This window comes from Panthera tigris, chromosome A1 (genome assembly GCF_018350195.1).
Source record: "Panthera tigris isolate Pti1 chromosome A1, P.tigris_Pti1_mat1.1, whole genome shotgun sequence".
NCBI classification, from domain to species: domain Eukaryota; kingdom Metazoa; phylum Chordata; class Mammalia; order Carnivora; family Felidae; genus Panthera; species Panthera tigris.
In genome coordinates, this window is record NC_056660.1 from 237049500 (window position 1) to 237070591 (window position 21092).

General features: G+C 64.2%; 1 protein-coding gene across 2 annotated transcripts; it reads left to right on the forward strand.

Annotated features, from left to right (window-relative positions):
- The first annotated feature begins 1365 nt into the window (after positions 1–1365).
- Positions 1366–6064, forward strand: IRX4 (iroquois homeobox 4). 2 transcript variants are annotated; one of them, XM_042960860.1, is made up of 5 exons: positions 1366–1426; positions 1884–2135; positions 2780–2922; positions 3805–4133; positions 4594–6064. In XM_042960860.1, the coding sequence occupies exons 1-5, from the start codon at positions 1382–1384 to the stop codon at positions 5415–5417; spliced, it is 1593 nt and encodes a 530-aa protein (XP_042816794.1). In that variant the 5' UTR covers positions 1366–1381; the 3' UTR covers positions 5418–6064. The 2 variants fall into 2 exon arrangements, with proteins under 2 accessions (XP_042816794.1, XP_042816804.1); XM_042960870.1 differs by having other exon boundaries at positions 2810–2922.
- The last annotated feature ends 15028 nt before the right edge of the window (positions 6065–21092 follow it).

Below are 21092 nucleotides of genomic sequence, written 5' to 3' on the forward strand. Positions count from 1 at the left end.
GTCCTGGAGAGGGCGCGTGGCTGTCCCCCAGCCCCCAGACTGCCCCGCACGCCCCGGGCCCAGAGCTATGCAAAACGGGCAGGGGAAGGCGTCCCGGCGCTCCCTCCCCTGCACCTAACCCGGAGGGGCGCCGGGCGGAGCAAGCACAGCGGGAGGGGCCCCGGAGCAGGGCGGCGGAAACCTCCTCTCCGGACCGCGCAGGGCTGTCTGGCAGTCCCGGGTTCAGCCGCGAGGGGCAGGGGGAGGCTGGGAGGGCGGCCGCGGAAGGGGGTGGAGGAGGAAAGGGAGGGCCGCTCGCTGTGCGGGAACTCACAGGACCGGGGGTGGGACGCGCGGGGGTGGGACGCGCGGGGGCGGTGGGGGGGGGCGTTCCCGGGGGACAGGCTGGCGGGCAGACGCAGAGCCCCGCGGCAATTGGACCACCGAGGCCCGGAGTGGATGGCTCTGGGGGAGGCCTCGGTGGATGGCTCTGGGGAGGACGCGGGACCCACACACCTGAGAGCAGGTTGCCCTTCGGACGCGCACACTGGCAGCCGCATCTGGTTCTGGAACTCCCCGCCCCGGAGCAGGGTTCGAACCGGCGGGAGGCCGAGCAGAGAGCCAGTTAAACAATAGTCGGGGTCGCGCGCGGGCCTGCGGAGCGGCCCTCCTGCACCTGCCGCCGAGCGGGGCGCGGAGGCCCGGCCGCCTGCGCCAGCGCCCGGCTAATTTTAACTGTTGATTACATCTTCGGTGGAGACTCGCTCGTGTGTCCCTTCACATGTCTCATTTGTAATTGAGACTAATGATTACAGTGGGGCGGGCAGGCGCAGGTGCTCATTAATTAATTTCTAATTAAAAGTGCTTCCCATCCTCGGTGACTAAGGAGAAACGGCATTCGTGGGGGCGATATTGACTCCACGGACGGAATTCATTTGTCAGAGCCTGTTGTGGCCTCTTCGCCCCGCGCGGCGCCCCCGCCCCGCAGCCCCGCAGCCCCGCAGCCCGGCCGCCGCCAGTGACCCGCACGTCTGCGGCCCGGCCGAGCTGCGCGGCGTGGGCTGACGTCAGCGCCCCCGCCGCTGAAAGCCAAGCACATTTGACTTGACGGGTTCGCGCAACTCGGTGGTTTTTTTTTTCCCTTTTTTGCAAAATATGTATTTGCGTCGCCGCTGCGAGGCGGGCTGGTCCCAGAGCCCCCTCGAGGCTCGGGAACGTGAGGCTAAAAGGCTCGGTGCGGCCGCCGCGGCTCACTTTCCCGCCGGGTTAGAAAAGTTTGCGGGGCGCGTGGATGAATTAACCCGCTCTTCCGCTTCGCCCTCCCAGCGCCTAGGAGCCGGCGGCCCCGGAGCAGTGGCCGCGCCACGCGGGCGACCACGCGCAGGACCCCGCCGGCCCCGCCATGTCCTACCCGCAGTTTGGATACCCCTATTCCTCCGCACCCCAGGTAAGGGGGCCCCGCGAGGGTGCGGGGAACGCGGCCGGACACGCCGGCTGGCAGGCTGTCCAGCGACCCGGGGTCGCTTCCCAGAGAGCGGGGCCTGTGCCAGGCGCTCCTTGCACCCAGCCCCGGGGAGGGCAGGGGCACCGAGAGACTCTGACGTGCGGGCCCCCCTTGTCTCCCGCTTTCTTTGACCCTCACCATCACCCCAGGAGAGACGTCGTGGCACAGGAGGGCGTGCGCGGCCTTGGGACCCCCTCCCCCCCCCACACACACCCACACTCCCGGGGTGCGTGTGAAAACTCCGGGGCCTGGTAGGGCTGGTCCCCCAGTGGCTCGCGGCAGGAGGGAACGCGCGGCGTGGACGGCAGTACGCCCCGGGCCGTGGGGCAGGGTCCCCTGGGCGGCGCGCCCCCCTCACCCGCGGGCGCCGGCGCTTCCTCGCGGCCCCTCTCTCCCCCAGTTCCTGATGACCACCAACTCCCTGAGCACGTGCTGCGAGTCCGGCGGCCGCACGCTGGCCGACTCGGGGCCCGCCGCCTCGGCCCAGGCGCCCGTCTACTGCCCGGTCTACGAGAGCCGGCTGCTGGCCACCGCGCGCCACGAGCTCAACTCGGCCGCGGCGCTTGGGGTGTACGGGGGCCCGTACGGCGGCTCGCAGGGCTACGGCAACTACGTGACCTACGGCTCCGAGGCGTCCGCCTTCTACTCGCTGGTAAGGGGAGGGGATTGTCTGAAGCCTTCCTCCGCCCCGCCACGCCCCTGCCCCCGATTTGCCCAGCCCACCTCCCAGGGAGCCCGCGGCGCGGGCGCAAGTGCCCAGGACCCCACGCTGCAGGGGGAGCCTCCTGGCCGGGTTCCTCCCAGCGCCGCCCGCCCCCGGAGCTCGAGCTCGGCGCCCGCCCCTCGTCCCGCGCTTTCCTCCTCTGAGCTCCCTACCTTCACTCCTCCCGGTCTCCCTCCTCCTCCCTCCCAGTGCCCCACCGCTTGGCCCTCTCCTGCTCCCTTCCCCCTCCTCCCCCCAGCTCGTCTCCCCCCTCGCTCCTCCTTCCTCCCTGCGGGCGGTCGGTCGGTCCTCTTCTTGGGTCCGGGTCCTCCCTCCTGCTGTCTCCCAACCCCCACCTGTCTCCTCTGCCCCCCTCTCCCTCCAACCTCATTCTTCTCTCTCCTACTCCCCGACCACCCCCCCCCCCAATTCTGCGCGTCCTCTCTCCCCATCTTGAGGCTTCTTTGCTCCCTGGGCCCAAGAGAGAGTCCGGGGGTGGGGGTGGCTTATGAGGCTGCCCAGGGGTGTGTGCAAAGCGTTCAAGAGCCAAGGGGCCTGGGGGGCTGGGGTTGAGCTGGGTCGCCTCCCGGAAGCTGCGACCCCAGGCGCGTGGGATCCTACAGAATGGCTTCGACTCCAAGGACGCGCCGGGATCTGCGCATGCGGGCCTCGCGCCTGCTGCGGCCGCCGCCTACTACCCCTACGAGCCGGCGCTGGGCCAGTACCCCTACGACAGGTGAGGGACCGGCGGACAGAATCCCTCCTCACCGCCCCCGCCCGGGCCCCCGCGCTCCATTCAGTCGTCAAACTCCGCACCACCAGCCCCACGCCCCCTGTGAATGTTTGGGCGGCTAGGGGAGGGATTTCGGGTCAGGTTTCAGCTGACCTGCGCTACTCCCGAGCCCCGCCCCCTTGGCAAGCCTTGCCCCACTGGGCAAACGCGTCCCCAGCCTCTCCCTCTCGCTCCCTTCGCTGTCTGGACCCTCACAGCCCTCGCTGCACTGTGGTTCTGGGCGGCTGTCAAGTCTCCCTGCCCAGGCTTCAGACGCCTCCCTCTGCCCAAGAGCCCAGCCCACCTTTCCCTTTGGTGGGAACCAGAAGGGGGAGTCCAGTCTGCTCATCCAGAGACGCGTGGCCCATCTTGGGGGGAGGAGGGTGACAATTATAAATTTAACTGCAGGAAGTCCACATAAGCCGTCTGGACGCTTTCTCCCCACGGACACTAATGACCACCCCTGCCCACGGCTGTTATATAGTCGGGTTCACATTTGTGTGGTTCGGGGATCAAAAGGGTAGGCGAGGGGCCCCATAAAGGAACCTGAAGAAATAGATGTCTATGTAGGGTGACAGAGACCTGGCCAGGCCTTGAGCCCACATCCCACTCTGGCTAGGAAGGAGCCCAGGCTCCCTGTAAGTTGAATCAAATATAAACATCTTGGGCCACAAAAGGCTGTGCCTGTGGGCCGTGGCGAGGAACCAGGGGCCTGGGTTTGACCCAGGTCTTACCACCATAAAAACACTCCCACACGACGGGGACTGAAAGCCTGCCTGGGCCTTGGCCCGCCGCCCGCGACGCAAGGGTCTCGGCCCAGCGCCCCATTGCCCAGCCTGTCTCCAGGTACGGGACCATGGACAGCGGCACGCGGCGGAAGAACGCCACGCGCGAGACCACCAGCACGCTCAAGGCCTGGCTGCAGGAGCACCGCAAGAACCCGTACCCCACCAAGGGCGAGAAGATCATGCTGGCCATCATCACCAAGATGACCCTCACGCAGGTGTCCACCTGGTTCGCCAACGCGCGCCGGCGCCTCAAGAAGGAGAACAAGATGACGTGGCCCCCGAGGAACAAATGCGCGGATGAGAAGCGACCCTACGCGGAGGGCGAGGAGGAAGAGGGGGGCGAAGAGGAAGCCAGGGAGGAGCCCCTCAAGAGCACCAAGAATGAAGGTGGGTGGGACCTGCAATGCTAAGGCTGGGGCACCGAGGCCGGGACTCCCTGTGCCTTCTTCTTGGGTTCTGGGACCTCTGAAGACATTGAACCTGGGGCAGTAAGAGCAAACTGTCAGGGCATGGGCAACAAATGAATGAGCTGACCCATGGGGGCCCTGACCTGGGGGCCTGCGGGAGTAACTGGGAACAGGCTTAAAGAAATCCAAAATAACGCTTAAAACAATAGACACACTCCCCCTCCTCCCCCCCCCCACCCCATTGATTTGAGCAGGAAATCGCTAGGCTTCTTTGTTACCACTTGGGGTTCTGGAGCAGGTGGGAGGTACAGGTGCTTCTCCTAGCTTGGGGGCGGAGGGTCGGGCCCATAACCATGTGCGCAGAGCTAGGAAGGAAGAGTGAGGTCCAGATTAGCGCCTTCCTCTCTTCCTGCACCGGCCCCTCTTTCTACCCCGCGCAGAGACGGTGGGCAAAGGGGAGAAGGATCTAGAACTCACAGACTTGGAGGATTTCGACCCGCTGGAGGCGGAGCCCCCTGAGTGCGAGCTGAAACCGCCCTTCCAGCCCCTGGACGGCGGTCTGGAGCGCATCCCCGCCGCGCCTGACGGTCCAAGCGCCCCGGGAAAGGAGGCTTCCGGCACCCTCCGGATGCCCCTGGCCGCCGGTGGCGCGGCCGCCCTGGACCAGGACCTGGAGAGGGCCAGAAGCTGCCTCCGGAGCGCGGCCGCTGCGCCCGAGCAGCAGCCTGGCGCTGGGGGCGGCTCGCAGGCCTGCGAGGCCAAGCTGGGCTTTGCGCCGGCTGGGGCGACGGCGGGCCTCGAGGCCAAGCCGCGCATCTGGTCGCTGGCTCACACGGCTACCGCGGCCGCCACAGCCCTGAGCCAGACTGAGTTCCCCTCGTGCATGCTGAAGCGCCAAGGCTCCGCTGCCCCTGCGGCCGCTTCCTTGGCTCCTGCGTCGTCCTCGCCTGCGGCCCCGGCCCCCACTGGTGCCCTGGACAGGCACCAGGACTCCCCGGTAACCAGTCTCAGAAACTGGGTGGATGGGGTCTTTCACGACCCTATCCTCAGGCACAGCACTTTGAACCAGGCCTGGGCCACCGCCAAGGGCGCCCTCCTGGACCCAGGACCGCTGGGACGCTCTCTGGGGGCAGGTGCCAACGTGCTGACGACGCCCCTGGCGCGCGCTTTCCCGCCCGCCGCGCCCCACGACGCCCCGACCGCAGGCTCAGCCAAGGAGCTGCTGGCGGCGCCCAAGGCCGGGGGCAAGCCCTTTTGCGCCTAACGGGCCCCGCCCCGCGCGGAGGAGGAGCAGACGGGGAGCCGGCCTGCTGCGCGTCGCAGACTCTGTTTCTACGGAGTTTCCAAAGCAGGACGGGAGCGCGTCCAAGTGCAGGCAGCCCACCCGCCGTGGGGGGACCGGCCGGACTCGGCCCTCCCGGCCACAGACCCCGCCTGGACAAGCACTGGTCCGGGCCGTTTCCGACCTCCGCCCCGGGCCCCAGCCGGGTAGGGACGCTCCCAGAGCAGAAGGGAGCCGCCCCGGAGCCTAAAGTTTACGTCCCAAAGTTTACACGGACCAGACATTTCAGCTCTGAGGCTTAGTTTTGCTGCCTCCTCCCGGGTTTGAGGCATCCTTGCTCCTTCCGAAGACCCCTCAGCCCGCTGACCCGCGTCGTCCTCAGCACACCTTCCAGCAACCGCACTCCCACCTGTTTACACTGTTGCACACTCGTAACTCGATACAATTACGTTTTTTTACGTGTATGTTCACACCAATAATTGCCTGCTTCAGAGGCTGATATAACAAACCAATAAACCGAGTGATGGTGTTTGCATTGCAAAATGAACACGCTTCACACCCAGGGGGTTGAGGTCTTGCCCAGGAAAGGTGCTAATCGCCCAGGGGAGGAGGGGGCGGCGGCCTGCCCGAGTGCCCCGCGAAGTTAACCCGCAGAGCCCAGACGTCCTGCTTCAAAGCCCCGTTTGCAGCAACGGTTGCAGGAACTTCCAGGAATTTTGGAGTCCGTGAGAGAAGTGCACAGGCCCTAAACTGCAAACTCTCCCCCGTTGCCACACTCCACAATGCTGAGAAAGTGGGGGTTTCCCTTGCAAGATGAGAGTAACTTTTAAACTTGCTAAATTCCCTGGAACTGGGGGGGGGGGGGGGGGGCGTGGACTGCGTTCCGACCGCCCTGAGCCGAAGTGGCGCGGCCTTCCCGCCCCCGGCCCCGCCTCCCCTCCCTCCCGGGACCGGCCGCCCCGCCCGCGCTCCGAAAGCCCGGGGCCGCGCCCCGGGGGTGGGGGGGTGGGGCGAGCGCTTAGTCGGCTGCGGATAGAAGGCGGGGCTGGGAGTGGAGGCCCCGGGGCGGGGGCGGGGGCGAGCCCCGCCTGGCCCCGGTTCCCGCGCGCTTCCAGCCCTGGGTTCCCGCTTCCCTCCGGCCCCCACCCCCACCCCCACCCCCGCGGAGCCCGGCCCGCACCTCCGAGCCCAGGAAGCTCTCGGGGCGCTCCCTCCGGTGGCGCGGGCCCCTGGAGGGCGGCGGGGAGCGCTGCGCTCTGCACTCGGGGTCCCCTCGCCGGCCAGCGCTCGGCTGCGGGGGCCTCGTCGCAGTCCCAGGCGTCCCGAGGAAGGACGGATCGGCAAGTCGGCGAACCTGCCGGGGGGCGGGGGGCCTTGGAGGCGCCCGCCAGGCGGGGTCCCTCCCTGCGACGGTTGGGACTGGACAGGGGCCCGCCCCCGCGGGGGTCCCGGGCCGCCGGGGAGCGGCTCCGGGGCGGGCCTCGAGCGCTGGTGGCCAGAGGCCGGTGTCGGGGTCCGCGCCCCAGAGCGACCGGACCTCGACCCCCGGCGCCTGAGAGAAGGGGGCGGTCCCGGACCCCGGTGGCCGGGCGGGCGCCGCGCCCCAGGCCTGTCCGGGCCGCGCGGTAATTGGATTGTATCCGCGCGCTGTCACCGTATTGACTTTCGCTCCCGTGGATGATATCATCGGGACTCGGAGGCTCGCCGCTGATGCGCCTGTCAAAGGCTGGGCGGGGGCCCCCGGCCCGGCGAGCGAGCATCAGCCAAGATAATTTGAAGTGAAATTTTCATTTTGACAGTAAACCCCTCAATTTCTAAAGGCTCCGCGCTCCGAGAGCTCGCTGGCAGGGGGAGGCTTTGCAGAAAGCCCACGTCTTAGACTGAAAAGGGCAAAAGAACTCGAATTAGTTGTAATAGATAAAAGGGCAAAAATAAAGAGTCAAGGGTACTTGACAGTAATAGCGAAAGTGGAGTCTCGGGGGAGACGCGTTGCGGCCGCGGCTGGGGCGCCAGGAATTTTAATGCGGCCGAGGGCGGCTGCCCCCGCGCCCCCACCCCAGCCCCAGACAAAGCCAGACATTTTCAGCAAAAATGAGGCTTCGCTGACGCAGGCGGCGCGGCGGGCGGGGTAGGGGCTGTGGGGGCCGCGGCCCGGGCCCCGGTGCGGGTGGCAGGGGCTGTGGGGGCCGCGGCCGGGTCTGGACCCCCGCCCCCCCCCTCCCGACCCCCCGCAGCCAGTCCGGGGGGGGGGGGGTGCCCAGAGGGCTCCCGCTGCCGACCACGCCTTGGCCCTGGAGACCTCACACTCTGGGCAGGGTCTGTGGGGCAGGAAGCCCGGCCGGTCCCCGCAGACTGGAGGTCAGAATCCCGCACCGCAGGAGCCCCCAGACCTTGGTGGCGCCGACTGGAAGAGACTTGTTTGATTAATCTGCAAAATTGTGGGGATAAAGACATCAGGTGGGGGCGGGGAGTCAGCCGCGCACCCCTCCCCCCCCCCACCAGGGGCTGTCCCTTGGACCTCCCCCTTACCTTTGGGGGGAATGCTCTGGAAGGCTGGCCGTAGGCACCCTTACCCCCAAGTGGCCTGTGTGCCCCGGGGTGGGGGTCAGGAGGCGGATCCCCTCAGTGAGGGGGAGGGGACGGGACGCCGCCGGGGTAGGGAGGGTGGGGACGTGTATTTTAAGGGTCTGTGGTGCTGGGGAGAAAGGTCGTGGTGGGGGGCGGGGCCCCGCTTCCCTCCCGGGAGGCTGTCAGGGCAGCGGCGCTGGGGACCGCGCTCTCAGCCACTCAGGCGTGGCCAATTCAGACACACCAAGGAAGGGCTGCTAAATTAACGGCGCTCTTTACATAGCGCCCAAATAAAACTGTAATCAGCCGCGCGTTACTTTTCATTAAGCGAGTCTGACAGCAGCATATCCAGACCCGACAGGGAAATATACGGCGGCGGCCGGCCCGGTCTAAGATAATTCCTTAAGCTCCATTAACAACTCTTAGCCGCGGGAAATGGGCTCCCGGAAAACGTCTCCAAATCTAAGAGCTTTATCGACCCTCAAACCGCCGCTGATGCCTCCATTTCTTTCTTTTTTTTTTTTCTCTTTCTACCCCCCCCCCCACTTTTTTTTTTTTAACTTAAGGGAGACTCGTCCAGCGAGGTAATAGAGTTTGACACGACACCTTCTTAACTAGAGAGAGAGGCAGGGACACCAGCCCTTAAATGATATTTAAAAGGCAACCAATTAAGATTTAAAGTGATGGTCTCCTGAGACTGCCCGATTCATGCCCCACCACCTCTCCCCGGGCCTGCCTGCCTGCCTGCCGGTGGCTGCACACGGCCTGCCCGCCCCTCCGTCTCTCTCCCTCTCCCCGGCCTACCCGCCGCCGTGTGTTCCCCTCTCCATTCTGTCTGTGTCTTTCTCTCGCATAAAACAAGAGACAGAGAAAAGATCTTTCCGTGCTCCAGTCCTCCCCAGTGGGAGGATTCTTGGGACCGCCTGTGTCCTAAGGCACATAGTAGCGGGTTGAGGGACACTGAGCCTGGCTCCCCCTGCGGACATCCAGCTGGCCACGTGGTGTCCCCGGTGCCCCGGGGCCCAGACGAGGCCCCTCCAGTGGGGTGTGGGCGCCCAGGCTGCAGGCTGTGAGGTCAGCCTCGCTCACAGCAGGCAAGCCGTCTGGTGAAGGGACAGCCCAGGTTGGGGCGGGTGGCACTTGGTACCAGGGGAGCGCTCTGAAGTGCCTCCTTCCAGCTGGTACAATTGAGGCAGAGGGAGTCCCCTGCCCAGAGCTGCTGTCCTCTGCGCCAGGGCACCAGGAAGATGCCGTTCCCTCCCTCACAGTGACGGTGACACTGGCCAGGGTATTTGCCCCATTGGTGCCACTAAGCGGGAGAACCTGGAAAGCCCCTCGGCCAGGATCACGGCGTGGGAAGGCAGTGAAGCCCTGGGAAGGAAACACCGTGACCTTTCCATCTGACCCTGTCTGGAACAGTGGGGCCCTGGAGGAAGAGAAGGCGGGGGGGGGGGCCTCCAGGGAGGAGGGGGGCAGGGAGAAGGAGGGAGGACTGCCTTCCAGCATGTCTGGCATCAGCTTCATGAAATTGTGAAGAAACTGCCTTTTCCCCGGAGGACTCTGGCCCTGGGGTGAAGAGGGGTTTACTGAAGCCCCGGGACCAGTCAGGCCCCTGCACATTGGGGGATCCCTGAGCGGGCAGCGCCCCCACTTTGCTGCTGGGGTGCAGTGGCTGCTGGGGTGCAGGGGGCCGACGCCGCCCGGAAGGCACTGGGGCAGGACTGTACGAGGCGAGGCACCCGTCTCACCGGCCTGGGGGGGGGGGGTGTCTTCCCTGGCCCCAGGCCCCCTCCCCACCCCGGGGCTTATTGCCACTTCCAAGGAGATCTAAACACGAAGGGTGCAGTTCAGGAGCCAGAAGCCCCACCCGCTAAGAGCCTTAATGTCTTGAACTAAGCCCACTGAGTGAGCGCCCAAAGCGGGAATTAGAGCGAGAAGGGGCTTATGCAGGCTTGGCGTGAACCCTGGCCCACTCGGGGTGGCTGATGCCTCCCTTCCAGCAATCCAACCAGAATTCTGTGTCCGTTACAGTGGTGTGGTCACTCCAGGGAGGAGCTCCCAGAAAAGGAGCTGAATGTCTGTAGCAGCATCCGACCTCCACTTCTGGTGTCGATGCAGACGAGACTGAGCGGGGCCGCCTGTGTGCTTAGGGACTCTGTCATCTGGCCGGGAAACGGTCATGATGGGAGTAGAACTAATGGGGGCATCAATGTGGGGGGTGCACCAGCCTGGTCCTCCCTGCCTTTGCTTCTCAAGGCACTGTGCTATCTTAAAGGCATAACCCTTACGTTCGTCCGATCGAGCCGGTGGAAGGAGCTGATGGGGTCATGTGCACAACACTTGTGTGAACCCCGTTTCCACCGGCCCGGGGTTTGCAGATGCCGTGCTGAGGGAGAGGCACTGAGTGTCGGCCTGCCCGGCCCCAGCAGGTGCAAGCAGGCCTGGCCGGGAGAGGCTGGGAGAGCAGGAGGGGCCCACGCCAGGCCCCAGAAGCTATTCAGCAGGTCGGGCATACGTGTATGTCGTCGCTGTTTGCCCCTGTCCTGCTGGGATGATGCCCCGGGCCGGCCGTGGTGAGCTGGGAGGGCCCACAGCTGGCCTGGAGAGGGCCTTTGTGACAGACGACAGACGACAGACGGAGCAGGAGGAGGGAGAGCATTCACGGTGGAGGGAGGGGCCAGTCCAGAGGCCAGGGCACCGGAAGTGACAGGACTCACACGGGTGAGTGTAGGGGAGACAGGGACAGCAACACCAGTGGAGCCGGACTGAGGAAAGTGTAGGTGGGACAGTGAGCAGGGGGGTAGCTTCAGGTCACCTGCCACAGCCCCCTAGGGGCAGGAAGTCACCCAGTTCCCAGGGCAGGGCTGGGATGCAGTGGCTAGGTGTAGACAGGCGGGTGTAGGCAGGCCAGTGTAGGCAGGTGAGTGTAGACAGGCAGGTGTAGACAGGTGGGTGTAGGCAGGCCGGTGTAGGCAGGCGGGTGGAGAGAGGTGGGTGTAGACAGGTGGGCGTAGTCAGGCGGGTGTAGGCAGGTGGGGGCTGTTCACCAAAGTGTGTCCGGCTCACCTGACGTGGGGCGGCCAAGGACAGAAGAAAACCACCCAATCATCCACCAGAGTGCAGGCAGCAGAGACAAACCCCAGGACAAAGGAAATGTGGTTTCCGTGTGACGCTCTGACATTTGCTAGTGGCCTAGTAAGATTAGGGGCATCTCTGGGGACAGCAGGAAACTGATGGGTGCGTGTAAGTATGCGGGTGCCACGGGCCAGGAGAACAGCCGCACAGCGGCACGGCCACGTCCCTGCCGGGCTTTGACTGGCGCCTCGTGGGCATCCTGGCCTTACCAAGGGCACCTGCCCTGGGGGACCCGCAGGGTCAGGTGAGGCCGCTCCATCGGAAACGCCTGGCAGACGTATAGCTTGGTCCAGCTGTGGCCTCCCCAGTGCAGGGGCAGGGCAGGGAGAGGGAAGGGTGCCAGCACCTTTGGCTGAGGAGCTGTCACTGAGAGAGCCTGCCTAGAATGAGGCGAGCAAGCCCGCCTGCACCTACGGAGGGTTTGGGGGGGGGGGGGACGCCGAAGGAGAGACCTCGCTGAGTCGGCTGGAGGAGGAGGGGGAGCTCACCCTCTGCGCAGGGGTGAGGGAATGGAGCAGGGGGGCAGGACCCAGTGTCACGGGCCAGAGGGCAAGCAGCCCCAGGCCCCCAGGAGCCCCGCTCCCTCACAGGCCGGGGAGGACCCGCCCCACGACCCCTCCTGCGCACCAGAGGGCGATGCACTGGGCACACGGTCCTGCGGGGAAGCGACGGCCGACCGGCACCACTGGTCACAGGACCCCCACCCCGGGCCCCAACCTGAGCTCGAAGTGCAGCCCCGCACCACCACCACCCCCCCGCCCCCGCAGGCTGACCTGGAATCGGGGACCGTGTCCCCGCCCCTCAGAGACTGACTCACGTGCCCACAGCAGCCTCACCAGCCAGGAGCAAGGTCTGCCCCATCACACAAGTGACGCCCATTCACAATCAGCCTGCAAATGGGACCTTAATTAATGAATTTGATGATAGAGACTCTTTTCATGGAACATTAGCCCAAGTTCAAGATAATCAGCCTGAACACAAACTCCAGCTTCGCAACAACACTCGCCGGGGGCAGGAACATAATTTACGTCCGGCAAGTGGGTGGGCGCGCGGCTTCCGGGCAGGGGGCTCACCTCCAGGCACAGGACCGTCCAGGAGCTGGGGACAGACCCTTCTGTGGCACGGCGCACACACAGGCTGTCATGGGCACCTCTCGGGGTCATCAGAGTCCATTGCACGCGGCCTTGCTTCCGCTGGTCTGTGGGTATGTGACGGATGCCCCCGTGTGTCCGTGAGAACAGGATGAAGGTTTTCCGAGGCGGCCCCATCTCTGTGGACGGGGCGGCCCTGACGGGGGGTGGGGCACTGAGGCCGGAGAACCCCAGGATTTAGGGGCCACAGCTGGCCTTTCCCGCTGGCACTTCGGTAGTGAAAACCGGTCACGTGCGTGGTTGTGGCTACCTGTGTGGGACCCTGGGGGCTGCGGGGGTGGGGGCAGCACCCCGAGGATGCTCCAGGCTGGGCCGGCGTGGGGGGAGGGCGTCCCACAGCAGTTCCGGGGGGAGGGGAGCCGCAGGGGCACACACGCCTGCCGTGCAGGGGAGGCACCCAGGGTTCAGAAAGGCAGCGGCAGGCCTGGCGGGGAGGGGCGCCCCCGCCCCGCTTTCCTCCTCCCCTTCCCTCCCCAGCTCAGCTCGCTGCCTCGCCGGGGGTGGGGCGCTGGAAGCGAGGCGGGAGGAAAATCCGGTGAGTGTGGCCTCACCAAGGGGCACCGCTGACCCCAGGGGAGACCCGGGGCCTGCGGGATCGGGCCACCCCGTACAGAGCTCACTTCTAACTCGGGCGCTGCAGGGGTGAGGCGCACACGGTGGGAACGGAGGAGACAGCGCTTTAGAAAAGGCTCACGCTCCTTCTCCACCTCGCCTGTGTCTTCAGTAACAGAGTAGCCTAGAACGTTCCACCGCAGGAGGGCAAGGAGCCCCTTGGGGAAGACACAGGTGCAGGGACCACACAGTTGGCCGAGGGTGTCCCGCAGGAAGGGGCCCCAGAGCCCTGGGGACGAAGCAGCCAGCGCTCAGGCACCTTCGTGCCTCCCCGCCCGCCCCCACAGCCTGGTTGGTTGCCCTCCTCTAGATTTCATTCCAGAACCCCAGCTTCCCCCATGGTGCAGCACACGCGGCTCATTAGGGTGAATTTTCAGCGCATTTGCAACTTTTCACCCATTTCCAGCTCAGCGGGCTGGGGCTGCAGGGAAGGCCCCCCAGGAAGCAGTGGAAGGGCCCTCTGGACCCCAGACGGTGGGTTCCAGAGCCCCCGGCAACCCCCCTACAGACACAAACCACATTGTTATTTTGGTTTTGTTCCCAAGCTTCTGGAAACCAGAGGTCACTTTTTATTCCTCCGGTTCAAGTACAGACTAGATCACGTGGCGCACTGAGCTGCTGGGCCCGCACTGCCGCAGCACCCCTCCTCGGACGTCTTTTCCAGACGTGCCCGGTTCCACCCCCCCGGGGAGACCGGCGACCATGCGGCCTCCCTGGTCCTCACCTGCCGTAACAGCGCTGTCCCTGCGGTGAACATAGACTGCGTCGTCCGAGCCTGGGTCACCGAAGTCCCAGGCCGCGTCTCGCGGGCCGCCACCCGCCCTTGGCAGGCGTGGGTTCGCGGGGGGAACGCCCCAAGACCCCGACCTGCTTTGGGCTCTCGAAACCAAGGGCACCCCTTGTGTGGAGAAGTTACAGGGCTGTGGGATCGCATCGCAGGGAAGGGGGGAGACACAGATACGTGCACAGACTTGAAAAGCAACGTGACACGTGCACACAAGGGACACGTTAGACGCGGGAGAGGCAGTGTCTCCTGCCTTTTCTAGGTGGTTCCTTGAAGATCAAGTTTAGGGTTTTCATCACGGCTTTGCTTTTGTTTCACACAATCACCTGACTTCTCACGCGGTTCGGAGAATGAGACTGTGGCCCTGAAGCACGTGGGGCCCTCGCAGGTCCCTGCTCGGCCCAGCAGTGCTGGTGCCTGATCCTGCAGTGTCTCTGTGCCCCTCTCCGGCCTGCGCTGACCCCTCTCCTCGAGTTCACCCAGAAAACGGACGTAATTCAGGCACTTGCTGCAAAGGGACAGCAGCGGTTTACAGGACCAGGTGATCCCCGCTCAGGGATCGTTATGCTCAACAGAGGAAGGGGCACGGTGATGGCCACCCGGGGCCGCTGAGCACCCAGCTGAGTAACACCCACCTCCCCCAGCACAGGGGGCCGGGCTCCGGGGGTGCCGCGCTGGCTGGGTTGTTCAGGACGGTGCGCGCTCGCAGGACACGGCTCCGTCCAGACCACGCGCGGGGCGGCAGTCGGATGGGACGGTCCGCCGCGCGCACGTCACCGGGGGACGGGAACCAGGCTGCAGCAGCCATGTCGTCCGCCCGGGCCCGGGGCTCCCGCGCCACCACCCGCCCTCCGGCCTCCACAGGGTTAGTAATTGTGCCATCACGAGCGGCTCGTGAGAGGCTGGGGGATCGGAAACAAGGGAGCCTCGCTGTCCAGGAGAGAGAGGGACAGAGCGGGAGGCCGCAGGACGTCCGGATGAGCCACGCCTGGGCTGGCATTCGAGCATCTGCACTGGGGGCTGTCCTGCCCACCCAGGACCACAGGCTGACACCCGGCGTTTCCTTCCAGAAGACCCTTACCCCAGCCTCCCCACTCCCTGCATCCCCTTAATCATCCACACAGGGCCGTCTCTCCACTGACCAAGCCTTGAGTGCAGGTGCACTTCCGGGAAACAGAACCTCAGGATAGAAATCTAGATGGAGTTTGCTGGTCGGATGGGATCCAGAGGCATCCGTGCTGCCCGTGGTCTGAAGCACCTACAGCCACAGAACCATGACGCAAGCCATCACCTGTGGCCGGCTCCAGACGGCCGCCTGTTCACAGGAGGCTCTGGTGACCAGGCGGCCACCACGTGCACCAGGGTAGAAACTTGCAGAGCGAGGGCCCAGGCATGAAGAACCCCAGGGCTCGGAATCCCCATCCTGGACCCTGTCAGGACCAGAGAGCTACGGGGCTGTCCTAAAGGCAGCCCTTCTCTCCAGTAGCCTGAGGGTCACAGGCTGGAAACCGGATTCTCAGGCCGCCTGGCAGGGCACCTGGGGTCCCAGCCCCGGAGGGCCTGAGCCAGTGGCCGGGGCGGCACCATGAGAGGACAGGGACAGAGTCCAGTAAGGGGAGGGTGTGAGCCCCTGCCTAGTCTGGGCGCTTCTCGCTGCCCTGCCCCCAGCCACCCTCTCCTTGTCCGGGAGCTCCCGGATCCCCATCACCCCTCGGTGCTTCAAAACCCGAAACCCACCCGAAATCCCGGGGGTCCAGGGCTCAGCTACAAACTGACCAGGAGGACGGGCCGTGCGCGCAAGAAGTTTGTACAATTTTTATGGACAGAACCACAGGGAGTCTGGAGGGCAGTGGCCCCGAGGGCAACAGGCCAGGCTGGAGGGCGTGGCATCCCCCACGCGCTCTGGCTCCGTGGCATTGGCTGGGTCGGCCGAGAGGGGCCCCCAGTGTTTCAGTGGCTGATGGACATGTGGGCTCTCTCGCCGCCACGTGGAATTAAATCTGAAGGGGAGGACACCAAATCTCGGGAGACAGGACTGTGGCATCAGGTGGGCTCACCATGCCTGCCCCGCCCAGCCCCGCCCATTCCTGCCACAGGCCCCAGCGCATCCCCTCCCCCGGCCCTGGGAAGGGAGCCGTCGAAGAGAGAGCCCGCATTCTCAAAGGCCCTGCGAGGCTCTTCCCTGTGGGCTGAACACGAGAGACCCCGATTTCACGGGGATGGCGTCCCAGAGCGCCAGGGCCAACGGCTAGGTCTCGACCGCCAGAGACAAGGTGGGCGCGGGACCCCATTCACGAACCCCAGTAGTCAGCCCGCTCAAATCCTACTTGGCTTGTACAATAAGGGGGACAAAGACAAAAAGCCTGGAAACGAGCAAAAACCGGGTCAAACCTCCAAGCCTGACGGACAAGATTCGACCTGAACCATGGCCTGCTGACCAACGCCCAGCTTGCGCCGGTTCCGAGGCCCCGTGCGGAAGGGAGGCCGTGTCCCCTGGGCTGACACCTCTGCACCACCAGAGGTGCGTGTGCAAGTCTCCTTCCTGACCTTCCCGAGAGGGCCAGCGTGACCGTGTGCCGTGTGAGGGACACATCCCGGGGATTTCTGCACAGTGGCTCAGGATGGACAGTAATTTCTGGAAATCAGGAGGGCCGCAGTGGCCACAGTCAGGACAGGAACCCATGCAGGCAGGTGCATGGAGCTGGGGCTCAAAACCTTGAGAGATTCGGGGGTGGTGACCACAGTCAGACACCCACCGACCTCCCCGTGACCTATACAGGGGACGGCTGGACCTCGTAGGACGTCATCGAATCACCATAAACTCAGGAGGGTGGTGACCCCCGCTGGGGCTGACTCTCCAAACGTGGCTTCTTTAGTGGGAAAAGATCAACGCGTCCCTTCTCACCAACGAGTGGCTAACGATGTGCGAGCGCATTTTTCTCTACGGCGGTCAGTAAACACCACCACACATACGGTTTCACCCGCAAAGAAGGCTGTGCTAAAGCCCCACTGTGTTCCCTGAAGCCCCACTGTGCTCCCTGGCCCCTGGGCGTGACCGGGCGTGCCGAGTGAGTGGCCTTGATCACAAAACAGAGAGTGGTCACCACTCCACACGGGGGCAGGGAGGAGAACGCCTGCAATCCAGAAGGTTCTCTGGGCTTTTCAGATACTCCTGTCCTGTGGGTAAAGAAAAGTTGCTGTAATCTGACACGGGGGAGGGGACATCTATTTGATTGGAGACGGAGTCTTCAAAGAGGTGATCAACTAAAGTGAGGTCACTAGCGTGGGCCCTGATCCAATCCGACTGGTGTCCTGAGGAAGGGAGGAGATCAGGACACAGACACAGGGGGAGGTGCCCGTCCACGGGCCGAGGAGAGAGCAGCCTGTGCACCCGGCCCTCGGGCTTCCCACCGGCAGGCTTCCCTTGCTCGAAGTCACCGGGTCTAGGGACGGCCATCGCCCCAGCAGCCCCCGGGCACTGACGGGGGGCGGTGGGAGAAGCTGGACGCCCAGACGCGGGCAGAGTCGAGGCTGACAGCCTGGCTCAAACCCTGTGAAACGCCGGGCCCGCAGCCTTTCCTGTTAGCAAGCAGTCAGGCATCTTGTGCAGACCTTTGGATTTGCTGCGGGCTTCCGCTAACACGCCCCGAGCTTTGCGAATGCTCCCAAGTGGGGATATCCCGTTTGCGCGCGTGTCTGCTGGGTTTCTGCGAAGAGCGACGCGCCCTCGGTACGCGGGCAGAGACCTCGGCTTTCGCGAGACGACGACGGGCTTCTCATTGCAGGTTCGATGGTGGACCCCGCAGCGAGACCGCGTCCTGCGAGCTTCGCGAGGCCCGCGCCCTGTGGCATCGCGACGGGATCTCCGGGGCCGTCCTGGCACAGAGACAGCACCGCTCACGTCACCGCCACCTGGACCCGCACGGTTTGAAGCCCCGCTTCCGGCGGTCTTGCCTGCTCCACTCGAACCCATCTGCACTCACGGGGCCTCGGGGTGGGGGGCGGCAGCCCCGACGCGCACGTTACTGCCCAGTGACACCCTCGTAAATGAAACAACCGGGAGAGAACAGTGCGGGCAGCCGGGCAGAGCGGGCCTGTGCTGAACCGCCTCTGCGGCACGAGCTGGACCGGCGATGCCTGTGCGTCCCCAGGGGCCTCGGGCTCGGTCCCCTTGCCTGGCACTCCCCACACCCGGGGCGGTGTCCTTGCGGGACACAGAAAGGGCGGGGGCTGCACGGGCACGGCATCTTCTCTCTACAGCAGCCGAGGCCCCAAGTAGCCCAGCCCATGTCTGCAGGACCGTGGACGGGTCACAAGTCCGTGCACGGTCAAAGCCGTCTACCAGAAAGAAAGCGGGTGCTCCTGAGTCCCTCAGCCCATCTTGCTGGGGCTGTCCTGTCAGGAGGCTCTGCCTCGCCAGGGACAGCAGAACCACAGACACACAGGGCGAGGGACCTCCCTGCCGGGCGGCTGGGCACACAGAACCCCTGGCTTCTAGGTTATCAGAACCAAACCCAGAGGGGCCAGCAAATCTCTGGTTCCAGAAGAGACACTGGGAAGATGTCAGGTGGTGACACGGGACAATGAGGACAGGTCACAGGCAGGAGGGTTACTACGGCAGGAGGTGACTGTGACCCGTGGACAGGAGACCACGGGGCTAGGAAGTCCCTCGGTCAGGGCCAGCGGCCCCCGCAGCTCTGGTCCGGGGCACATCACTGTCCCACCAGAGCAAAGCAGAGGTTGGGGGTCAGAGAACCCAGGGTGGGGTCTCCGAGGTCCCAGAAACCTGCGAGGGAGGGAAACAGGGTTCTGGTGGAGGAAGTGTCTTTGGAACGACAGCCGTCCGCGAACGGCCTCCAGCGACAGGAGGAATGGGCACTGGGGCTTTGCCCTGGTTCCGCAGGCAGGCAGAGGGGCCTTCCTCCCTCTGAGGCCGGTCCCCAGGGTGGACCCCTTCCAGGGCCCTGCTCCCCCGCACCTCCTGGCGGGCGCGGGAGCGGGAGCGGCAGCGCTGTCCCGTCCGGGGGGCGGGGCGCTCTCGTCAGTAAGGCGGCCCCCCTTCCTCCCTTCACCCCGCACTGACAGCTCATCAGCTGCACGAAGGACAGATGGCCCCGGGTCATCCTGCAAAAGTCAAATTGTCCTTTGACCTTGCCCACATGACCTCCGCATTACTCTCCCGTGTTGCAGAGAAATAGCGCATAAATCGCCCTCGCCTCCCGCCCCGCCGTTTCCCTGTGTTTCTCCGGGTTTCTCGCTGTAGGGGAAGCATCCACAGGCCCGGTTGTGACAAATGTCCAACAGTCAATGCACGCTGAGTCCCGTGTCCTTGGGGGGGCTGCAATTCCTGCCCTTTGCTCAGACCGTTCTTCTGATTGTTACTATAGACGCTCGAACAGAAAATTTGGAAAACACAAAGGAGTTTGAGGAAAAATAAGTCACGTGTGACGCCCTCACTCAGAGCGTACGTAATCTTGATGAATTTTTTCCAGTTGCTGTCTGTACGCACATCTCTGCAATTACTGTGCCAATGACACTGACAAGTCTTTTCGGGAAAATTGGCCCCAGGAAACAGCTGGCCACGGACCTTTACCAGGAGCACGGAACCCATGATGCCTTTTGAAGTAGATCTTTCCAGAGTCTGGGTGGAGAGGGTGAAGCATTGCACGGGGGCGGCGGTCACCGCTGGCCTCACCCCGCCGCTCCCGGGGGCCCAGCAGGGCACCACGGGGCCTTACCCCTCGGGTCCAGACCACGCGAGGCACCTTTCGGTGCCGGGGCCGCGGGAGACCGGCGGGGGCTGCTGGGCACACGGGCGTCTCAGTGGCCAGGCTGCCCGAGCCAGCCACCAACGGAGCTTCCCGACAACACCTTCGAGTGGTTGCCAAGCCACGGAGGCAGGGCCACCAGTGGGCTTCCAAGCATCTACCACGGAGCCCAGGGTGAATCCGGACACCATCAGCGCCCCTCGCCCGCTGCCCGCCTGCCATCTCTAAGGGGTCTGGGCTCCTTGAGGGCAGGCGCCCACGGGCAGTCAGCACCCTGCACGGAGCGCACCCCTGGGCCTCAGGTGTTCTGGAACAAGGCAGACTGCGGGAAGTAAGGGGTCGTTCCACAGCCCTGGACCCTGCAGGGCCTGTGTCTGGGGCGTGAGCTGACCTGGAAGGATGTCTGGGCCGCCTTTCCCGCCGGAGAGGACGAGGAGCCCCAGGGACGTGCGGGACGGACGATCCTTGCTTTGTGTTCGTGTGTTTTTGCCTTACTCTAACGTAGGCGTGTTAACGTCGACATAGATAAATCTGTATTTAAGTCTCAAAATTTTGTCACTGCAGTATTTTATTGTTTAAATGGAAACACAGCTGACGCCACACTGGCGACGCCACCTCAGTCTCAGGTGCACGACGCAGCGCTCCAGCTCTCTGTGCTGCACGGGGCCCACGGGTGTGTTAGCACCTGCCCCCATCCGCACGACCGCTCCGGCCACCGGGCCCTTCGTCGCCGTGACTTACTCCTTCCGGAACCGGAGGCCCGTACCTCCCCCTCCCCTGCGCCCATCTTGCGGAACCCCCGTCCCCTCTGGCAGCCATCAGTTTGTGCTCTGCATTGACAGGCCCGTTTCTGCTTTTTGGGTGTTTCTTCACGTGTTTCATAGATTCCACGCAGGAGGGACGTCGTGCAGTATTTGTCCTCTGACTGTTTTGCTCAGCATAGTACTCTCTGGCTCCTTTCGTGTCCTTGCAAATGGCAAGATCTCGTTCTTTTTCACGGCTGAGTGATATTCTGCCGTGTGTGCACACCGCCCCTTCCTCGTCCATCCACCAGTCGAAGGACACAGGCTGCCTCCCTTCCATGGCCGTCGCAGGTAATGCTGCCGCAGACGTCAGGGGGCAGGTGTCTTTTCACATCTGGGTTTTCATTTTCTTCAGGTAAGTACCCAGTAGTGCAAGGGCTGGGCCGTAGGGTGGTTCTATTTTCGACTTTCTGAGGACCCTCCACACTGTTCTCCGGAGTGGCTGCGCCAGTTTTCACTCTCACCAACAGTGCACGAGGGGCCCCTTTTCTCCACATCCTCGCCAACACCCGCTGTTTCTTGTGTTTTGATTTTAGCCACTTGGACGGTACGAGCTGGTGTCTCATCGTGGTTTAGATTTGCATCTCCCTGATGATGATGATGGTGAGCATCTCTTCATGTGTCTGTTACCATCTGCACGTCTTTGGGAAACGTCTTTTCAGGTCCTCTGCCAATATTTTCATTGGATTATTTGTTTTATGGTGTGTAAGTTCTTTACGTACTGTGGACATTGATCCTCTATCAGGTACATGATTTGCAAATACCTTCACTAGGTTGCCTTGTCGTTTTGTTGACTGTTTCCTTTGCTGTGCAAAAGCTTCCTACTCTGATGTAGT